The 14939-nt window shown below is 34.9% G+C and overlaps 2 protein-coding genes across 2 annotated transcripts; one reads left to right on the top strand and one right to left on the bottom strand.

Annotated features, from left to right (window-relative positions):
• The first annotated feature begins 359 nt into the window (after nt 1–359).
• On the top strand, nt 360–5509 carry LOC120330163 (RING finger protein 215-like). Its single transcript, XM_039397014.2, has 6 exons — nt 360–1107; nt 1475–1738; nt 2344–2484; nt 3356–3592; nt 3662–3950; nt 5355–5509. Exons 1-6 carry the CDS (start codon nt 826–828, stop codon nt 5381–5383), a joined length of 1242 nt encoding a protein of 413 aa, XP_039252948.2. The 5' UTR covers nt 360–825; the 3' UTR covers nt 5384–5509.
• A 19-nt stretch (nt 5510–5528) lies between these two features.
• Nucleotides 5529–10919, bottom strand: LOC120330164 (coiled-coil domain-containing protein 42 homolog). The gene is made up of 7 exons (XM_039397015.2): nt 10684–10919; nt 10042–10147; nt 9059–9249; nt 8240–8411; nt 7450–7638; nt 6555–6692; nt 5529–5842 (listed from the first exon to the last, which is right to left on the bottom strand). Exons 1-7 carry the CDS (start codon nt 10737–10739, stop codon nt 5750–5752), a joined length of 945 nt encoding a protein of 314 aa, XP_039252949.1. The 5' UTR covers nt 10740–10919; the 3' UTR covers nt 5529–5749.
• Nucleotides 10920–14939: the final 4020 nt, after the last annotated feature.

Consider the following 14939-nt stretch of genomic DNA (forward strand, 5'->3'; position numbering starts at 1 on the left):
CATCATACCACATTTATAACTTTTCTGTATTACCATGTTTATTCAAATTGTTTGTTTGTATATATAGATGTTAACACGAACAATTGCTTAGTCCATTTTTTTGTTTTGTTCGTTTTTTTTTTTTTTTTTTCAAATTTTGTTTCATGAATTTTAACCACTTCAAATAGTCATATTTTACTGTGAACTAATCAGCGTAAACTTGGAGGGAGCTGACTCCGATGACCGCATGGTCGTATCGCTCCTTCCAGTCGATACCGAAAAAAGTGTATATTTTGTTACCATTATTTATTGTTATGACTGTTTTTTTTTTTCTGGTTGACGAAAATAAATCTCTCTCTCTCCATTGATGGAATTTCAGCGATGTCATGGTTAGCGAATGCACAATTACTTAAAACGTGGTGAGCGCAATCTGCAATACATGTGGCGGGGTTTTCTCAAATCTCACACATTTGCGGTAGTGGCGGGGGCTTTATCCAAAAGATCAGTATTCTGACCTCTGGTTCGTTAAGTGCTGATGATACCTAATGTACTATACTTAGGACCGAATGAACACAAAAGCGCTAGACGAAAAGCGCAAGTGAATCAACTTTACAGAAAAAGAGTAAAACGCAGAAGAAAAAGTTCGGCCAGTCATTATTTATGACGCAGAACAGCTGATTTGCCAAATCGTGTTCCTCTTAACTATATATATAGTTTTTGTTGAGATGAATAAGATATACAGACTATAATTTGTTTACACATACAAAGTATTATAAATTAGTGAAACAATCTGAAATTTAAAGTCATTTTTTTTAAGTCATTAACTTCAATAATATTAAAGTAAAAATGAACAGGAACACTATTTGTATATCAACAAACCTACAATTCGATGACCGTATTGCCGACAGGCTGAACAAAAACCTGATGGCTGCATTAATAGCTCTCGGTTTATTCATTCAAAACTTGGAATTTGCCTCAACCACAACTGAAATATATCCACGTGCATATATTTCTGTGAAAGCAGCAGAATCAAATAGTCAAGAAGGACTTAACACACCATCTTTTGTTACTGAGGGAATATTTTTAAAATCTGGTGTTTTGAAAAATGTAGAAGGAAAACTATGCAAGGTAAGTTCTTTTCAAAACGATTGTTCTGTTATTTGTGATGTAGAACAGAAGTTGTTGTATCCATTCTAGGCTACATGTATGGGCATACACCATAATAATTATTATGAATATAAGTTTATTTTGATTTCACTAAACATAACAGCAAACACACAGAAGATTAGGAAACTGGGAAAACCAATATTTGGAACATAGAAATACCAATTTACCCATGCTACACATGCAAACTCATCATAAATTTTAAAAAGGTTATAAATGAAAGCAGAAACATGTATTAATCAAACTTATCTAACAAAAACTGCAAACTTCAAAACTGTTTATATCAAAGCAGTTGTGATAAGCTATCCAATTTTTGATGTCTTTTACACAGGTCAATAATAACTTTTTATTGAATCCTAACTTATCGTCAGAAGAAAGCAATTGGATTGGAATTATTTATGATGAAGATATTGAGAATCTGGAACATGATGACATTGAATACGATAATAGAGGAAACAAAATAAAATTGAAGAATGAGTTGAATCAAGATATTAAAATAAGGATGAAATATTTAAAGGATAAAATCAAAAAAATTTTGTTGCTTGGCGCATCAGCATTAATTATAATGGTGAAGAATGTTCATATTGCAAAGGAGGTAAAGAAAATGATTTTGAAAGTTCTGAATATGATAAAAGTTTATGGACTTTTTGAATACAAGTTAAAATATGAAAATACTAAATAATGTCATCCAGACTTTTATAAGGTTTAAGATAATATTGAAATTATTATTCTAATATTATTATCCTCCGCCCTGTCACAATAAAATTACTATACTGTAACATACTTTCAAATGAACATGTAACAAAAATACTTTATTGGGTATTCTTTACAGCATCAAGCGATAAAAGATGACTACAGTAAACTCTGTATATGTGTGGTTTATAATATTTTAAATTTTGTTAGTTATATTATTTTTCCTTTACAAAAAAGAATAGGCTATATATATATTATAGAGATAGTATATATTTCGATGACAGACTCTAAATCTGTTTTAATATCCTGTGAGTTGTGTTAAAAATTGTATATTTAGGAATCTGGAGTTGTGACTCCTATTTCCTACTTACGGTAGTTCAAAATTTTGATGTCAACCTCTGGCATTCGAAAATACGATTCCAGGTCCTATTCCTCAGAGCTGCGATGAATAGTTGACTTAACTGCATGGGCGAACTGTCCAAGGTAATTCTTACTTTTTGATTCCAGTTTGATGTCAAACAAGTTTTTTCAAAGCCTATTGTACTTCTCCATGGTGTTGAGAATGTCACAAAAATTTTACAACTCTTCTCATTGAGGTACGATTTATTTGCAAAGATTCAGCGAAGCATTCCTTACTACAGTTTGGCTGTGAGTATGATGTAATTCACAAGTTTGAAGTTGGAATTCTTTTCCATGCTCATTGTTAGTTGATTTGGTTATAATTATAATATTTTTATAATATATTGTAATAGTTTTAGCATATGTGGCACAGAGTGGATAGAGCATTTGACCAAATTATGCTGGTGTCACAGGTTGAACCTCATGCCCATCACCTAACCCAGGGGGATTTAGTAGCAAGGCAGGAACTAAGAAACTTCTCCTTGCATATCATTAGCATATGCCCAAGGTTTTGTTTAGATTGGAGATGTGATCCAGCTACTTTCAATTCCATTAATCTCCAAAACTGACATGGGCAAACTATTGTCCGCGAGCCAAATCTGGCTCATTTGGTAAGTCAATCTGGCTCGCCCGATGTTGCTACAATCAAACTAAAAACCAAATTTTGATGCTTTAGCTGTAAAATAGCATAAAAAATTTGTTGTGATTTATATTAAATTTAGTTTTGGCACGAGAATCATAGTTTTGCTTTTGTAACACTGTAAATATTGTTCATAAAATGTAACTTTTTCATGACGCACATGGCCTGCCAGTCCAGTTAGGCCAAATTTTTGACCCCAGGTCCAAAAACCTTGCCCACCCCTGCTCTATAAGCTAAATGGCCATTTTTACAGAGCCATGTTTGAGGAAAAGTCAAAAGACCCCAGAGAAGTCAATTATATAGTGAACTACAGTCTCCCACATAGTTACTATTCTGTGTCAGATAAAGAAATAGCTTGCAAATTCAAGGCTTCAATTTGCATGGTTGTGGTTGGTGGAGATAGCTCTATTTTTCCTGTATTACATGTCCCGAGTTGACAGACCCTATTTTTACTTGCTTGATGTCGCTATATTTTTCTAGAGTACTATTGGAACGGTGACACTTTGGGCAACATGTGGCAGATCTACTAGCGGCACATTCAATGAATGGCAGGGCACAGTTTGTATTGGTCGAGGCATGATTTCGGGAAAAGCTATGGATGAATATTTCAGCATAATGACTTGGAATGCAGCATTACTTCTATTTATTTGTTCAATTGTATACATCTATATAAAATTATGTCGAAATGGATTGGGATTCGAAAATAATGACAATGAGGTTGGTAGCATATTCTGTTTCCCCAATTTCGCATTAACAGTTTAATCTACAAGCATTTTTACTTTTTAGATGAGCAATGAAATGCTTGCCAAGAACATCCTTTCACAAATGAGTATTGAAATATATCGATCGAAGGGAAGGACTTCCGGCAGAAAATATAAAAAACGGTCCGATTCTATGGATGAGGGAGGGAGGAAATTTGATAATCCACCTGAGCAATGTGTTATTTGCCTTGATATGTTTTTTCCGTTACAACGATTGCGCGTTCTGCCTTGCAAACACTCATTTCATATGAATTGCATTGATCGGTGGCTTCTATTAAGACAGACCTGTCCGATGTGTAAATATAACATCCTCGGTAAGTAAGGTCTTCAATATATGGGCCATTATAAAAAGTGTAGTGAAAGTAATTTTTTTTTATTTTTGATATCAAAAGACATTGGAATTTTATTGGACTGCATTCATTTCATCGAACCCTCTTAAAATTTCACCCAGGTTTTTGATGGTTTATAAAAAATGGCCTGAAATGTAGAAATTTTGGTATAATTGACATATTTTGTGATGATTCCTGACACAAAGTGTTTGATTGTGTGGTACAGTTATTTCATATGGAATTGACGCACTGGATTTAAGTAAATAAAGTTTGAATGTTTGCAGTGCTGTAGAACATTTCACCCATGTAACGATTTATTACCAGAATTTTAAGAGATGATAGATGCCGCTATTTCGAAGTGGAAAAATGTCCTGTAGTGTCACGTCCTGTAGTGTCACATACAATGTGCACATTATTGGCATGGATTTACAGTGTTACATTAAGTAACTTGAGCAACACATAGAGGGGTAGTTCAGCTACTGCAGCAGAAAATATTATGGGCTCCTACTGTACCATCGCAAAAATTTACAGCACAACACAACGTACTGTTAGTGCATGGTGGATTTGCCGTCCTGTAGTGTCACGCTATATTTTACTAAAATTTTTTTATCTACTAAGTAAGGTTGGATGTAACTTTTGTGCAATTTTTTACATATTCAATAAAGCAACTGATTGGACAATGAAACAAAACATGTAGCTGAAAATGTGAAAATATATTGAATTTAACAACATGCAAAATTTCTGGAATTGTCCTGTAGTGTCACTTGGATTAGCCCATATAATTGTATTTTTTATACACTCAAGGCCCTATACTAGCAGCCACTGATAGCTATCGATATGTAACGACCTGCTAATTATTTGAACGACAGAAATCTTTCTGATTCTGCATCACATACACGATTTATTACATCATGGGTTAGGTAAAAGGTTATGGGATTTGAACCCGGGATGTGTTATTTCGATCTCAACACAGTTGAGTCTAACAATTTACCCACCAGGCCATCCATAAATGTTTGAGTGGAATCCGAGATTGAAACAGAATTTTGTTCTGTTATTTGCACTCAGCTATTCGAATCTGCACCGATTCAAAGTTTTACTCATTAAATTTGTACAACCGATAGTAATACCAAAAAGTCATCATGTGGTCAAGAGTTTTGTGGCTAACGATGATAACAAGACGTAATGTTGTACCATCATCAATCAGTATAGATGCAGCGTGATTGTCTTAAATATGTGTCAAAAACATAGCTTTCAATGATATTTGTTGGTAAATGCTCGGATTTACCTTCACTTTAAAATTATTTTTTAACAAGTGTGTGTGTATGTACATTCATGCAATTAGTCACAACATCAGCAAGTCGACTTCTTACATTGTTTAATTTCTTTCAGATCATGTTCAAACAACCAGTGATGCTTAGGAAATGTTACCATTGACATCATATACCTTAGGAATACACATACATTTTGCTTTCCCATATTTATTTTAAAATACACTATTTAAGAGTCTGATGAATATATTTCTTTCAATAAAATACAATATAAAATTATGTGTTGCTGCACATTGATAGGTAAAAGAATTGTTTTCCTGATAAAGAAAATCTGACTAGGCTCAAAATGGCATCATGTAGAAATTACGGTAGGTAGAAGTTTTACTAATTATCACATAAGTAAGATGAGATAATGATCAGTATGATTTAGTAATATATAATGTTGAATGTGCATCATACATGGAAAAGTGGAAATTAAAATATAAAGGTAGAATCGAATTAGTTTGGCTAGAATATTTATGCTGGCAATAAGTTGGTACCATGAGTTGCTGCTTCCGCTCGCTTGATTTCTGTCGTTATTTGGGTCAAATCTTGAATAAACATTTGTATCTGAATAAAGGAGAGAATTAATAGGATGTAACTTAATAACTGGACACCTAGGATTTGTGTTTTTAGTATTAAGATATTTCAATTTGTTTTGGCATTGCAAGGTTAAATACAATGAAAAGACCTATGACTGAATTATAGGGCTGTTACTAAATTGTGTTTAGCGAGTCAATCGCTTAAAACCAATTTTTGTCAGGTTAAACCAATCATCTTTAACTGTTTGCCAAGTTCAATACTCTAAGAAAGCAGTAAGGCTATTACAAAGATTAACAGCTCATGGTAGGGATATGAAGCAAGAAACAAGGTCACAACACTAACCTGGCGGTGTGGCACATCGAGCTAAGTGTTAGGAATGCATTCGTCACCACACCTCAGATTACCCAACATGGGTTCGAATCCTGTTGTGTATAATTATGTGCGAGAGGATTGCTGGACGCTTTGCTGCCGTATGGTGGTGATTACTGCCTCCTCCGCCACCAGGTCCATGCATCTTAAACAAATTACTGGCTATGGACTGGTAACAGAACAAGAGGGTGAGGTACATCATATTGTTAGGCCGTCTTTCGTCTCCCATAGGTATAATCCTATCCTAACTATAAATCTTTGAAAGACAAAACATTTAGCACCGTCCCCCCCAACTGCAATTAATCGAGTGTTCTCGCCTACAGCCTTGTTAAGAGCGATACTGTGAAAGATCCCATGAAAAAATCCATACCTTTTCTAACTGCAAAGCTGTATTTTCCAAGGGAACTGTTGTTGTTTGTTGCTTAAGATGCTTATTAACAAGTTGAAACAAATTATGTGTTGCTATTTTTATTCTTCCAAGTAGGAGTGTCTTCTTTGCAGCAGTGTTCTGCAGAAAAACAATCAAATTTCAACATAGTCTTGAATGAAGCTTTCGTTACATTCAAGGTTTATAATAACATCAATATCACAGTTTATGATTACCGGTACTTTGATATTTGTGTTGAATCCTACTGAAAATGATTATTTGCAAGCGATTGTTGGACTCCTTGCTGTCACTGCTAGTCGAGTTTGAGCAAGTGTTTACTGGATAACTATTCCCAGACGACATATAAATCTTGAACCTGGCAAGATGTGGTAAGGGTAAAATTTTTTGTCAGAAACTAAAAAAGGGTTGTTGTCTGAACATTCTCATCAGACAATAAAAGTTTTCAAAGTTTTTTATCTTGGTCTTCAACCTCGCGTGGAAGACAAAATTTCGTCAACTAGAGGCGCTAGTAGCATTTCTTAGTGGTTTAGAAACGAGTAGAATGTCAATTTCCCCTCAGGCAAAAGCCTTGCTCGCAAGTGATGGTGGAAGTTGATATTTCTTCAATTGCGGTAGTATGATATCTGAGTTGATTGTGAATTTTTTTTCACGCAAAAGCCTTACTAACATGCATGAGGACCAGAACAATTTTGAAATTAATTGCAGCTTATCTTCATTAAATACCCCGCAATCACATAAATCAAGTTTTTTTGCATTCAGTTAAATTCGAAGGTGTTATCTGAGCAAGACCATTTTTCCTAAATCAATCATATTTTATGTAAAATACGCGATATATTTATACTGTGTTCACAATTTCCAAAATCATTCATATTTTTACCTGAATGTGGGTCCACTTGCTTTCCCATTTTACTGCTCTACTCTGAGCCTGATCAAGTCTTGTTTGAAGTTGAGCAAGTTGGTTATTGTAGTATAGAATCTCATTATTTTTCTCTTCAGTGAATTTCATAAGTTTGGCTTTTTCTTTTTCAATTGCATCTTGATTAGCTTGATCTCTCTCCAATAAATCCTGAATGACACATAATAAGTCTACTCTAACCAAGGCATTATGCAAGTATATATGTTTAGACATACAAATGCTTAATTGGCTGATTTTTTTAAAGTTTGGAAAATTTGTCCGTACACTAATCTAAACTTTATATATAAAAACCACCATGTTTATCTCAAAAAAAATTGGATGCATTACAGGAAAAACTGCACAAATATTGGTTTTAAAACATGAGCGCAGTGGCCTAGTTGCTAAAGCCTTAGACCTGACTGTGATGCTATCACAGGATAAAATCTTGGGTTCAAGTGCCATATCCACCACCTCACCCAGGGTGTAATAAATTGAGTGGACAGTGTCTGCCTGAAAAGATTTTGAATTTTCGGTGGTTTTTGCACTTTAACGGATACCTATTCGGAGATTATTTGACTCCTTGCTGTGGTCGCAGAGTGGTTTTTGCACTGTAACGGATACCTATTCGGAGCTAACACGTGTAGAAAAGAAATGATTTTCAAACAGGCCTTGAAATTCGGAATTCTGGATAGTTGAAATCACTATTTTTTTTTAAATTTGCTATGTTCACCCAAAAGTATGATCTATATTCATAACATGACAAATAACTTACAAGATGTGTTGCAACAAGTGTATCATATCGTGCAATTATCTCTCTTATTTCGCTAAATTCATCAGATGTTTCCTGTACTTTTTCCATGTATTTCTGGTAAATTGAGTTTCGTTCTAATTTCTTTTGATAACGATCTCGCTCTTTAGCCAATTCATCAATTTCATCCTTCAATCTAGAAAAGAATATCAATTACATATTCATATCAAGGCATCGGCACAAACCATTCAACATGGTGGCCAAGTGGTGAAAGTGTTGGATTGAACTATGATGGATGTTATCGGAAGTTAAGATTTTGGGTTTGAATCTCATGCCCAACACTTCATCCCGGGTGTAATTGATTGGGTAAAAATGCCGGTCCTTTCAAACTATAGCAGCTGTTTGTGTGGAGCCTTGTTCAGAACAAAGGCATTTGAATATGTCATATTAGAAAAAATTGTAAGTACCCGTAGTAAAAAATCGGAATGTAGAATTTTGAGAACTTAGCTTTTTGCACAAAATTTAATGATCCCAACAAGCATGAATTTTACATGCTAATTTGATTGCATTATGGATCAATGTAAAAGTGTAAGGAAGTTAAGTACATTGTGAAGTATTATTTGACTCCTTGCTGTAGTCGCAGAGTAGTTTGTGCAACCCTTAACTATAACTTGTATCAAGCATGGCCATGCATCTGGATCATCAAAGTGGCTAATTATCGTAGCAATTGGATTGTTATATCAATTGAATGAGATGGTTATCTTATGTCACAATATAATGAGACCATTTTTCATTTTATCTCCCCTTTAACCATAATAAAATGAAATAATTTGAAAATTGTACCGATCAATATCTTTTTCTTTTGCTTTTCTCAGCTCACGTTCATCTTGTGATTTCTTGACAGCTCTCGCACGTTTTGAGTCATTTTCCTTTAGAAACTTATCAAATTTTAATAAAGATTCTTTCAATTGATGTTCTTTTCTTTCTAATTCCTCTCTCCTTTGCTGTAAACTTTCCATTTTCATTTGAAATTCCTGATCAGGAAGAAAATTATACCAGTGATTACTCAACAACGAAAAACTTAATTACTTTTCCGTTTGTTATCCTGATTTAAACGCACCTTGTAGTATGCAATAAATAAATCTTCCAACAAGCAGGCACCATTTTAAACAATACTCACTATAGTGAAGGCTAAAATCTCTTTGCATGTTCCATAGGATATATTTCATCAGTGCATGCATCTCTCTGCAGATGTGAGCTTAGGGTTTTATCTTCAGTTAGGTCAACTTTATATTAAGTCTGTACGTGTGACTCAAGGTAACAAATGGAAAAGTTCATTTATGTAATCCTTGAGAACTGACAATCAATGTTTACATTATTGTGTAGACGTTATACATAGTCGATTTTATGGCGATCACTCGATAGTTTGTTTTTTATATTTTTAAGCAAGAAAAGGCCGGCATAGGTTAATTAGGTTTGCACATTTTCATCTAGAAATAATTTGTTCTATTGTTTGATTACATCCCGTCTCACTCATCACACGCACAGCCGCTGCTCAATATTCTGTTTGTAAGTAATTCCACGAAATTTGATTATGAAGTTAGACGCCTGAATAATGACCAATCGTTTATATTATTGTTTGTTTGTTGTGATTTGGTTTCTTTCTTCTTCGGTGAGTGAGCCTTTGATAAGTTATAAACTTATTTTTAGGTTTTGTTCACTTTCCAGATTCTTTGCCTTTCTCCATTTTGTGTATTGTTTTATTTTTTTGCAAATGAATCAAAATAAAATCTATCTAATTTTACTCTGTTCGAATTGTAACTCGCCTCTTTTTGAGCACCAAGAGCCTGTTCAACTTCTGCCATTTCTCTTCTCTTTTCAAGAAGTCTGGTTGCTGGAGTGAGATGATCATCTTCTCTCTCTGGCATCTTGCTGAAAATAGTTTTTACATCAATGCGATGCATAAAAAGAAAATTGTTAGTACCGGTACGGTACTGGGGTCTCGTGTAGTTTCGTACCTAACGTACTTCTAGTGGGCGTAGCATAACAATTTTTTGACATGCCAATCCTAACCCTCACCTGACTATGCCAAAATTACCTCACTACGACGTCATTGAGCTTGCCAAATACTCGTACGATCGCCCGAAATGGCATCGGCGCCGACGATAAAGAACTGACTAACGTCAACGATCTCTTTCCTATCGGGATCGTTGCGACGAGAAAACGAGAGAAATGGCTGTTCGATTCGGGTTCTCGTCTGCGCGTCTTGGATGACAGTTCGCATAGTTTGAAGGGCTCTATTACGTCACTCTGACGTCGTAGTGACGTCATTTTTGGATGGTGTGGTCAGGTGGGGGTTAGGATTGACACGTGAAAAAATTGTTATGCTACGCCCACTAGAAGTATGTTAGGTACGAAACTACATGAGACCCCGGTACTGCCTCTATTAACATTCCAGATCGACTTACACAAGGAGCTTGTCCTCAAAAGTGTTCCGAAAATAATCCTCCAAGTTCAGCGTCATCTTGAATGATGTTTAGGACTCGGAGCCAAAGAACAAAAGTGATAAAACTTCAAGGATAATCGACTGAGACCTACTCTCCGATTACTGATAGACACGGCGCACAGTCCCTGTATTATATATTATATACGCTTTGCACAGTCCTAGCCTCTTTTTCGCTGTAGCTAATGTTTAGCTTAGTGTTTCTATAACAACGGACCGTGGCTCCGTTTCAGCTATTTGCATGATCGTTTATTGGACGCGGAGATCGTTTTGTTTTTATGTTGTTTTTGTTAGACACGGAATGAATCTATGGTCTATGGATCGTTGTGGTATTACTTATCGATCTTAAGATCGGTAAGTATGTTGATAGGTATTTGTCTGTTAGGTGAACGCGATATCTCAAGAAGGCGAGGTTGAATCTCCTCCAAATTTTGCATGTACATTCATCATATTGATTCCTATTGATTTTGGATGAATTATGTTGTATAATTAGCGAGTTATCAATTAATTAGTGATGGGACACGCGGTGTCACTATAGAGTCATGAATCGAAACCACAGTTTCGACCGATAAGTCTTCGGTCTCCGACCGATATCCTTGTTATGTTGTTGTTGTTCATGTTCTTTTTCGTAGAATTTTATTGTTATGAAAAATTGCTTTTCCCTTTGATTACTGGACCAATTGCTTTAAAATTTTCAGTGGTTAAAGATTGTAGTTTTCGCTAAAAGGATATTTCAGATATTCCCGTGGGCTCTATGGAATTCGTTTTTTTTTTTGTGCTATGACGTCACCAGAATGTGCCCACTTTGTGGCGGTTCCGCGAACACATATCAGCGGATCTCGTGCTCAGCGAACGCCAGCGGATCTCGTGCTTAGCGAAAATAGGCAGTTTTTTATGAGGAACTCGAGACCTTATCTGGTAATACATCTGGTAACGGATCAGTTGGTATTTCAATTCACGTTAAAACTGAATCAAGGAGATTGGATCATCGTCATATGATCTGGTAAAGCTATGACAGTCCCAAAACAAGCCCCGTACCATTTTTGGTACTATTATAGAGGTACCAGTTAATAAGTTAACGCGTATGATCATCGGGCAATTGGTGATAAAATATTTCGCTTTGCTCTCCGTGTCCACATATGGGCTATTCCAAGTGACACTACAGGACAATTCCAGAAATTTTGCATATTGTTAAATTCAATATATTTTCACATTTTCAGCTACATGTTTTGTTTCATTGTCCAATCAGTTGCTTTATTGAATATGTAAAAAATTGCACAAAAGTTACACCCAACCTTACTTAGTAGATAAAAAAATATAGCGTGACACTACAGGACGGCAAATCCACCCTGCACTAACAGTACGTTGTGTTGTGCTGTAAATTTTTGCGATGGTACAGTAGGAGCCCATAATATTTTCTGGTGAAGTAGCTGAACTACCCCTCTATGTGTTGCTCAAGTTACTTAATGTAACACTGTAAATCCATGCCAATAATGTGCATATTGTATGTGACACTACAGGACGTGACACTACAGGACATTTTTCCACTTCGGAATAGCGGCATCTATCATCTCTTAAAATTCTGGTAATAAATCGTTAAATGGGTGAAGAAATGTTCTACAGCACTGCAAACATTCAAACTTTATTAACTTAAATCCAGTGCGTCAATTCCATATGAAATAACTGTACCACACAATCAAACACTTCGTGTCAGGAATTATCACAAAATATGTCAATTATACCAAAATTTCTACATTTCAGGCCATTTTTTATAAACCATCAAAAACCTGGGTGAAATTTTAAATTGTTCGATGAAATGAATGCAGTCCAAAAAAATTCCAATGTCTTTTGATATCAAAAATTAAAAAAAATTATTTTTACTACACTTTTTAAAAAATTGATGGAATTCAACTTTTGCTTGGAATGGCCCATATTTGAGCATAGTATAGGGTTATGTAGACCAAAGCCTATGTAGACGGGCAGATCTATTTTTCATATCTTTGCTCAAAGCAATGTCCCGAGCCCTCAACCGGGAAAGAAAGAGCACTTATAAATGGTTCAGGAGCGACTATTGAGCAAAGATAGTCATGTACAAGTTTGCCCAAACCAACGTCCTGAACTCTTAGATTGAAATGGAAAGTTTTCACATAGGAAACTTGCAGGGCACGTTGCCACCGACACAAGATGAGCTTTATTTCATATATACATCAGTAGGCCTATACTTTTGTACTCTGGACGTGCTTTGATTAAATCAAGAAAGATTATTAAACTGATTTCACCTATTAACTGATAGGTAAAATACTACTTCGCCATTATTGCCTAGGTAAGTTTTGTTATTTACCAAATGACATAATATTCGCTATTAGATTTGGACCGCTTTCGATGAAGGATGTGCCATCAGCGTACTCAATACGACACTTCATCTATAACGAACGGGAATGGAAATAAAACATATTATTTTCTGTACTTTCGAGCTTATCCAATAATCGGAATAATCCCCAACTCGGCAACTCCAAGATCCAAATTGAGAAACCTGCTATCAATGTGATTAAAGGACTTGTAGCAAGAAACAATAGTGATTTTCATAATCTGTATTCACGAACTCATCTTTTCTTGAAGATTTAGACCTAGGTTCATTTGACACTTATTATATATGTGGTTTATGTTAATTGATCCTCACTCAGTTAATATTCGACATCTTTTAATATGGTATTCAATAAATTAACTGTTTTTTTTTTTATAATATAGTTTCAATAATCACTATTTCTTTCCACCATTTTTAGTGCAATTAAAGATATCAGACAGGAAATCAATATTTTTCTATATGTAGTAAGGATTCGAACAAAGTTGTTGATAATGCCATAGGTTCACGTTAAATATTGTTTCAGACCATCGTTGATTTATCCGCAAACATCTTTTTTACGGCACGAATCTGAAATAAAGATAGAATTTCAGGTTTTCACCGAGGGTAAAAGAATGATAAGTCAGATTAAAAAATACCTGAAATGCACAAATCGTCAGTATGAATAGGACCGACAGAGTAGAAAAATTGTCGATCATATTAAGATTGGATGTTGTGGTTAAAAAATCGTAACGTAGCGATGATCTCACTCCCACGGTATCAGTTCGTATTCGTCCAAGCATTCCGATTATTCCGTATATTTTCTCCTAAATTCAAAAAACTAACATCGAAAACATTTTATGAAATAATATACTTGATGATAATTATTATACAACGTATTGCGTATATATATATATATATATATATATAAATTATAATATAACAAACGTCGAATATTAAAACACAAGCATGAGATGCTAATAACACTGTTGTGAAAACTCACACGGTAGGGTAAAAATTGTATATATGTTTTACTTTATACAACTTTGGATATGATATTCTACATACGACGGCCTGCCTTTAGAGTAAAACAGTAGCTCAACGGAAACAGTCAAGGAAATGTGCATTAATTTGTTACGGGAAGCCTCGCAATTTGAAATCGAGGAGGGAGAGAGATATTTATGAAGTTTGTAAAAAAAAAAGTTGTAAGTAAAATAAAAAATAGTAAAGCAGTAAGACCAATGTTTCCGGTAAAGACTGGAGGAAGCGATACGAATATGCGTTCATCAAAGTCAGCTCCCGCTAGATTCAGGATTTTGCACCAATTATAAGCTATTAGTAAACGATGATTATACTAAAACGGTTACGTATTCTATAATCTTCATCTTGGAAAATTATCTACTAATGTTTCTATTAAGTTGTTTAGGTCTGTTATGTCCCTGCTAAGATTAGGGGTAGCCCAACTGAAACAGCGGTGGAAACGTCCGTTTTTATTAATTTCTCTGCATATTTTGCACTTTACTGTAGTTGAAGTTAACCAAAGTACAACCAAAGTACAATTGTCCACTGTAGCTGTTTTCTAAAATATTTCTGGTGCGTGTGATACGCCTGAGAATTGGTGACTTATTACATTCAAAGGTCAATTAATCATGTACGCTTATTGTTTATTCAGTGTGTTTTTATACAACGACGCACAAGTTACTCGTGGGATCGCGCATTTACTACCACAATAAACAAAACCAAAAAAACAATATTAATAACAACGTTGCATGGAATCCACAATTCTCAGATTCCTCTCCTAAAATGGCAGTAGTGGGAATGCACATCGATAGGGGTGTCTAGCTCACATGAATAAATCTTGAGTGAAAACGATTGTATTC

The sequence above is a fragment of the Styela clava genome, chromosome 12 (assembly GCF_964204865.1).
Source record: "Styela clava chromosome 12, kaStyClav1.hap1.2, whole genome shotgun sequence".
Taxonomy (NCBI): domain Eukaryota; kingdom Metazoa; phylum Chordata; class Ascidiacea; order Stolidobranchia; family Styelidae; genus Styela; species Styela clava.

Coding starts and splice junctions, on each gene's coding strand:
- LOC120330163 (XM_039397014.2), top strand. CDS start 826: ATGAACAGGAACACTATTTGTATATCAACAAACCTACAATTCGATGAC. Junction 2,485..3,355: donor TTCCTTACTACAGTTTGGCT/GTGAGTATGATG, acceptor ATATTTTTCTAG/AGTACTATTGGAACGGTGAC. Junction 3,951..5,354: donor GTGTAAATATAACATCCTCG/GTAAGTAAGGTC, acceptor AATTTCTTTCAG/ATCATGTTCAAACAACCAGT.
- LOC120330164 (XM_039397015.2), bottom strand. CDS start 10,739: ATGACGCTGAACTTGGAGGATTATTTTCGGAACACTTTTGAGGACAAG. Junction 10,148..10,683: donor TTTGAGGACAAGCTCCTTGT/GTAAGTCGATCT, acceptor AACTATTTTCAG/CAAGATGCCAGAGAGAGAAG. Junction 5,843..6,554: donor CAGCTTTGCAGTTAGAAAAG/GTATGGATTTTT, acceptor TCCTTTATTCAG/ATACAAATGTTTATTCAAGA.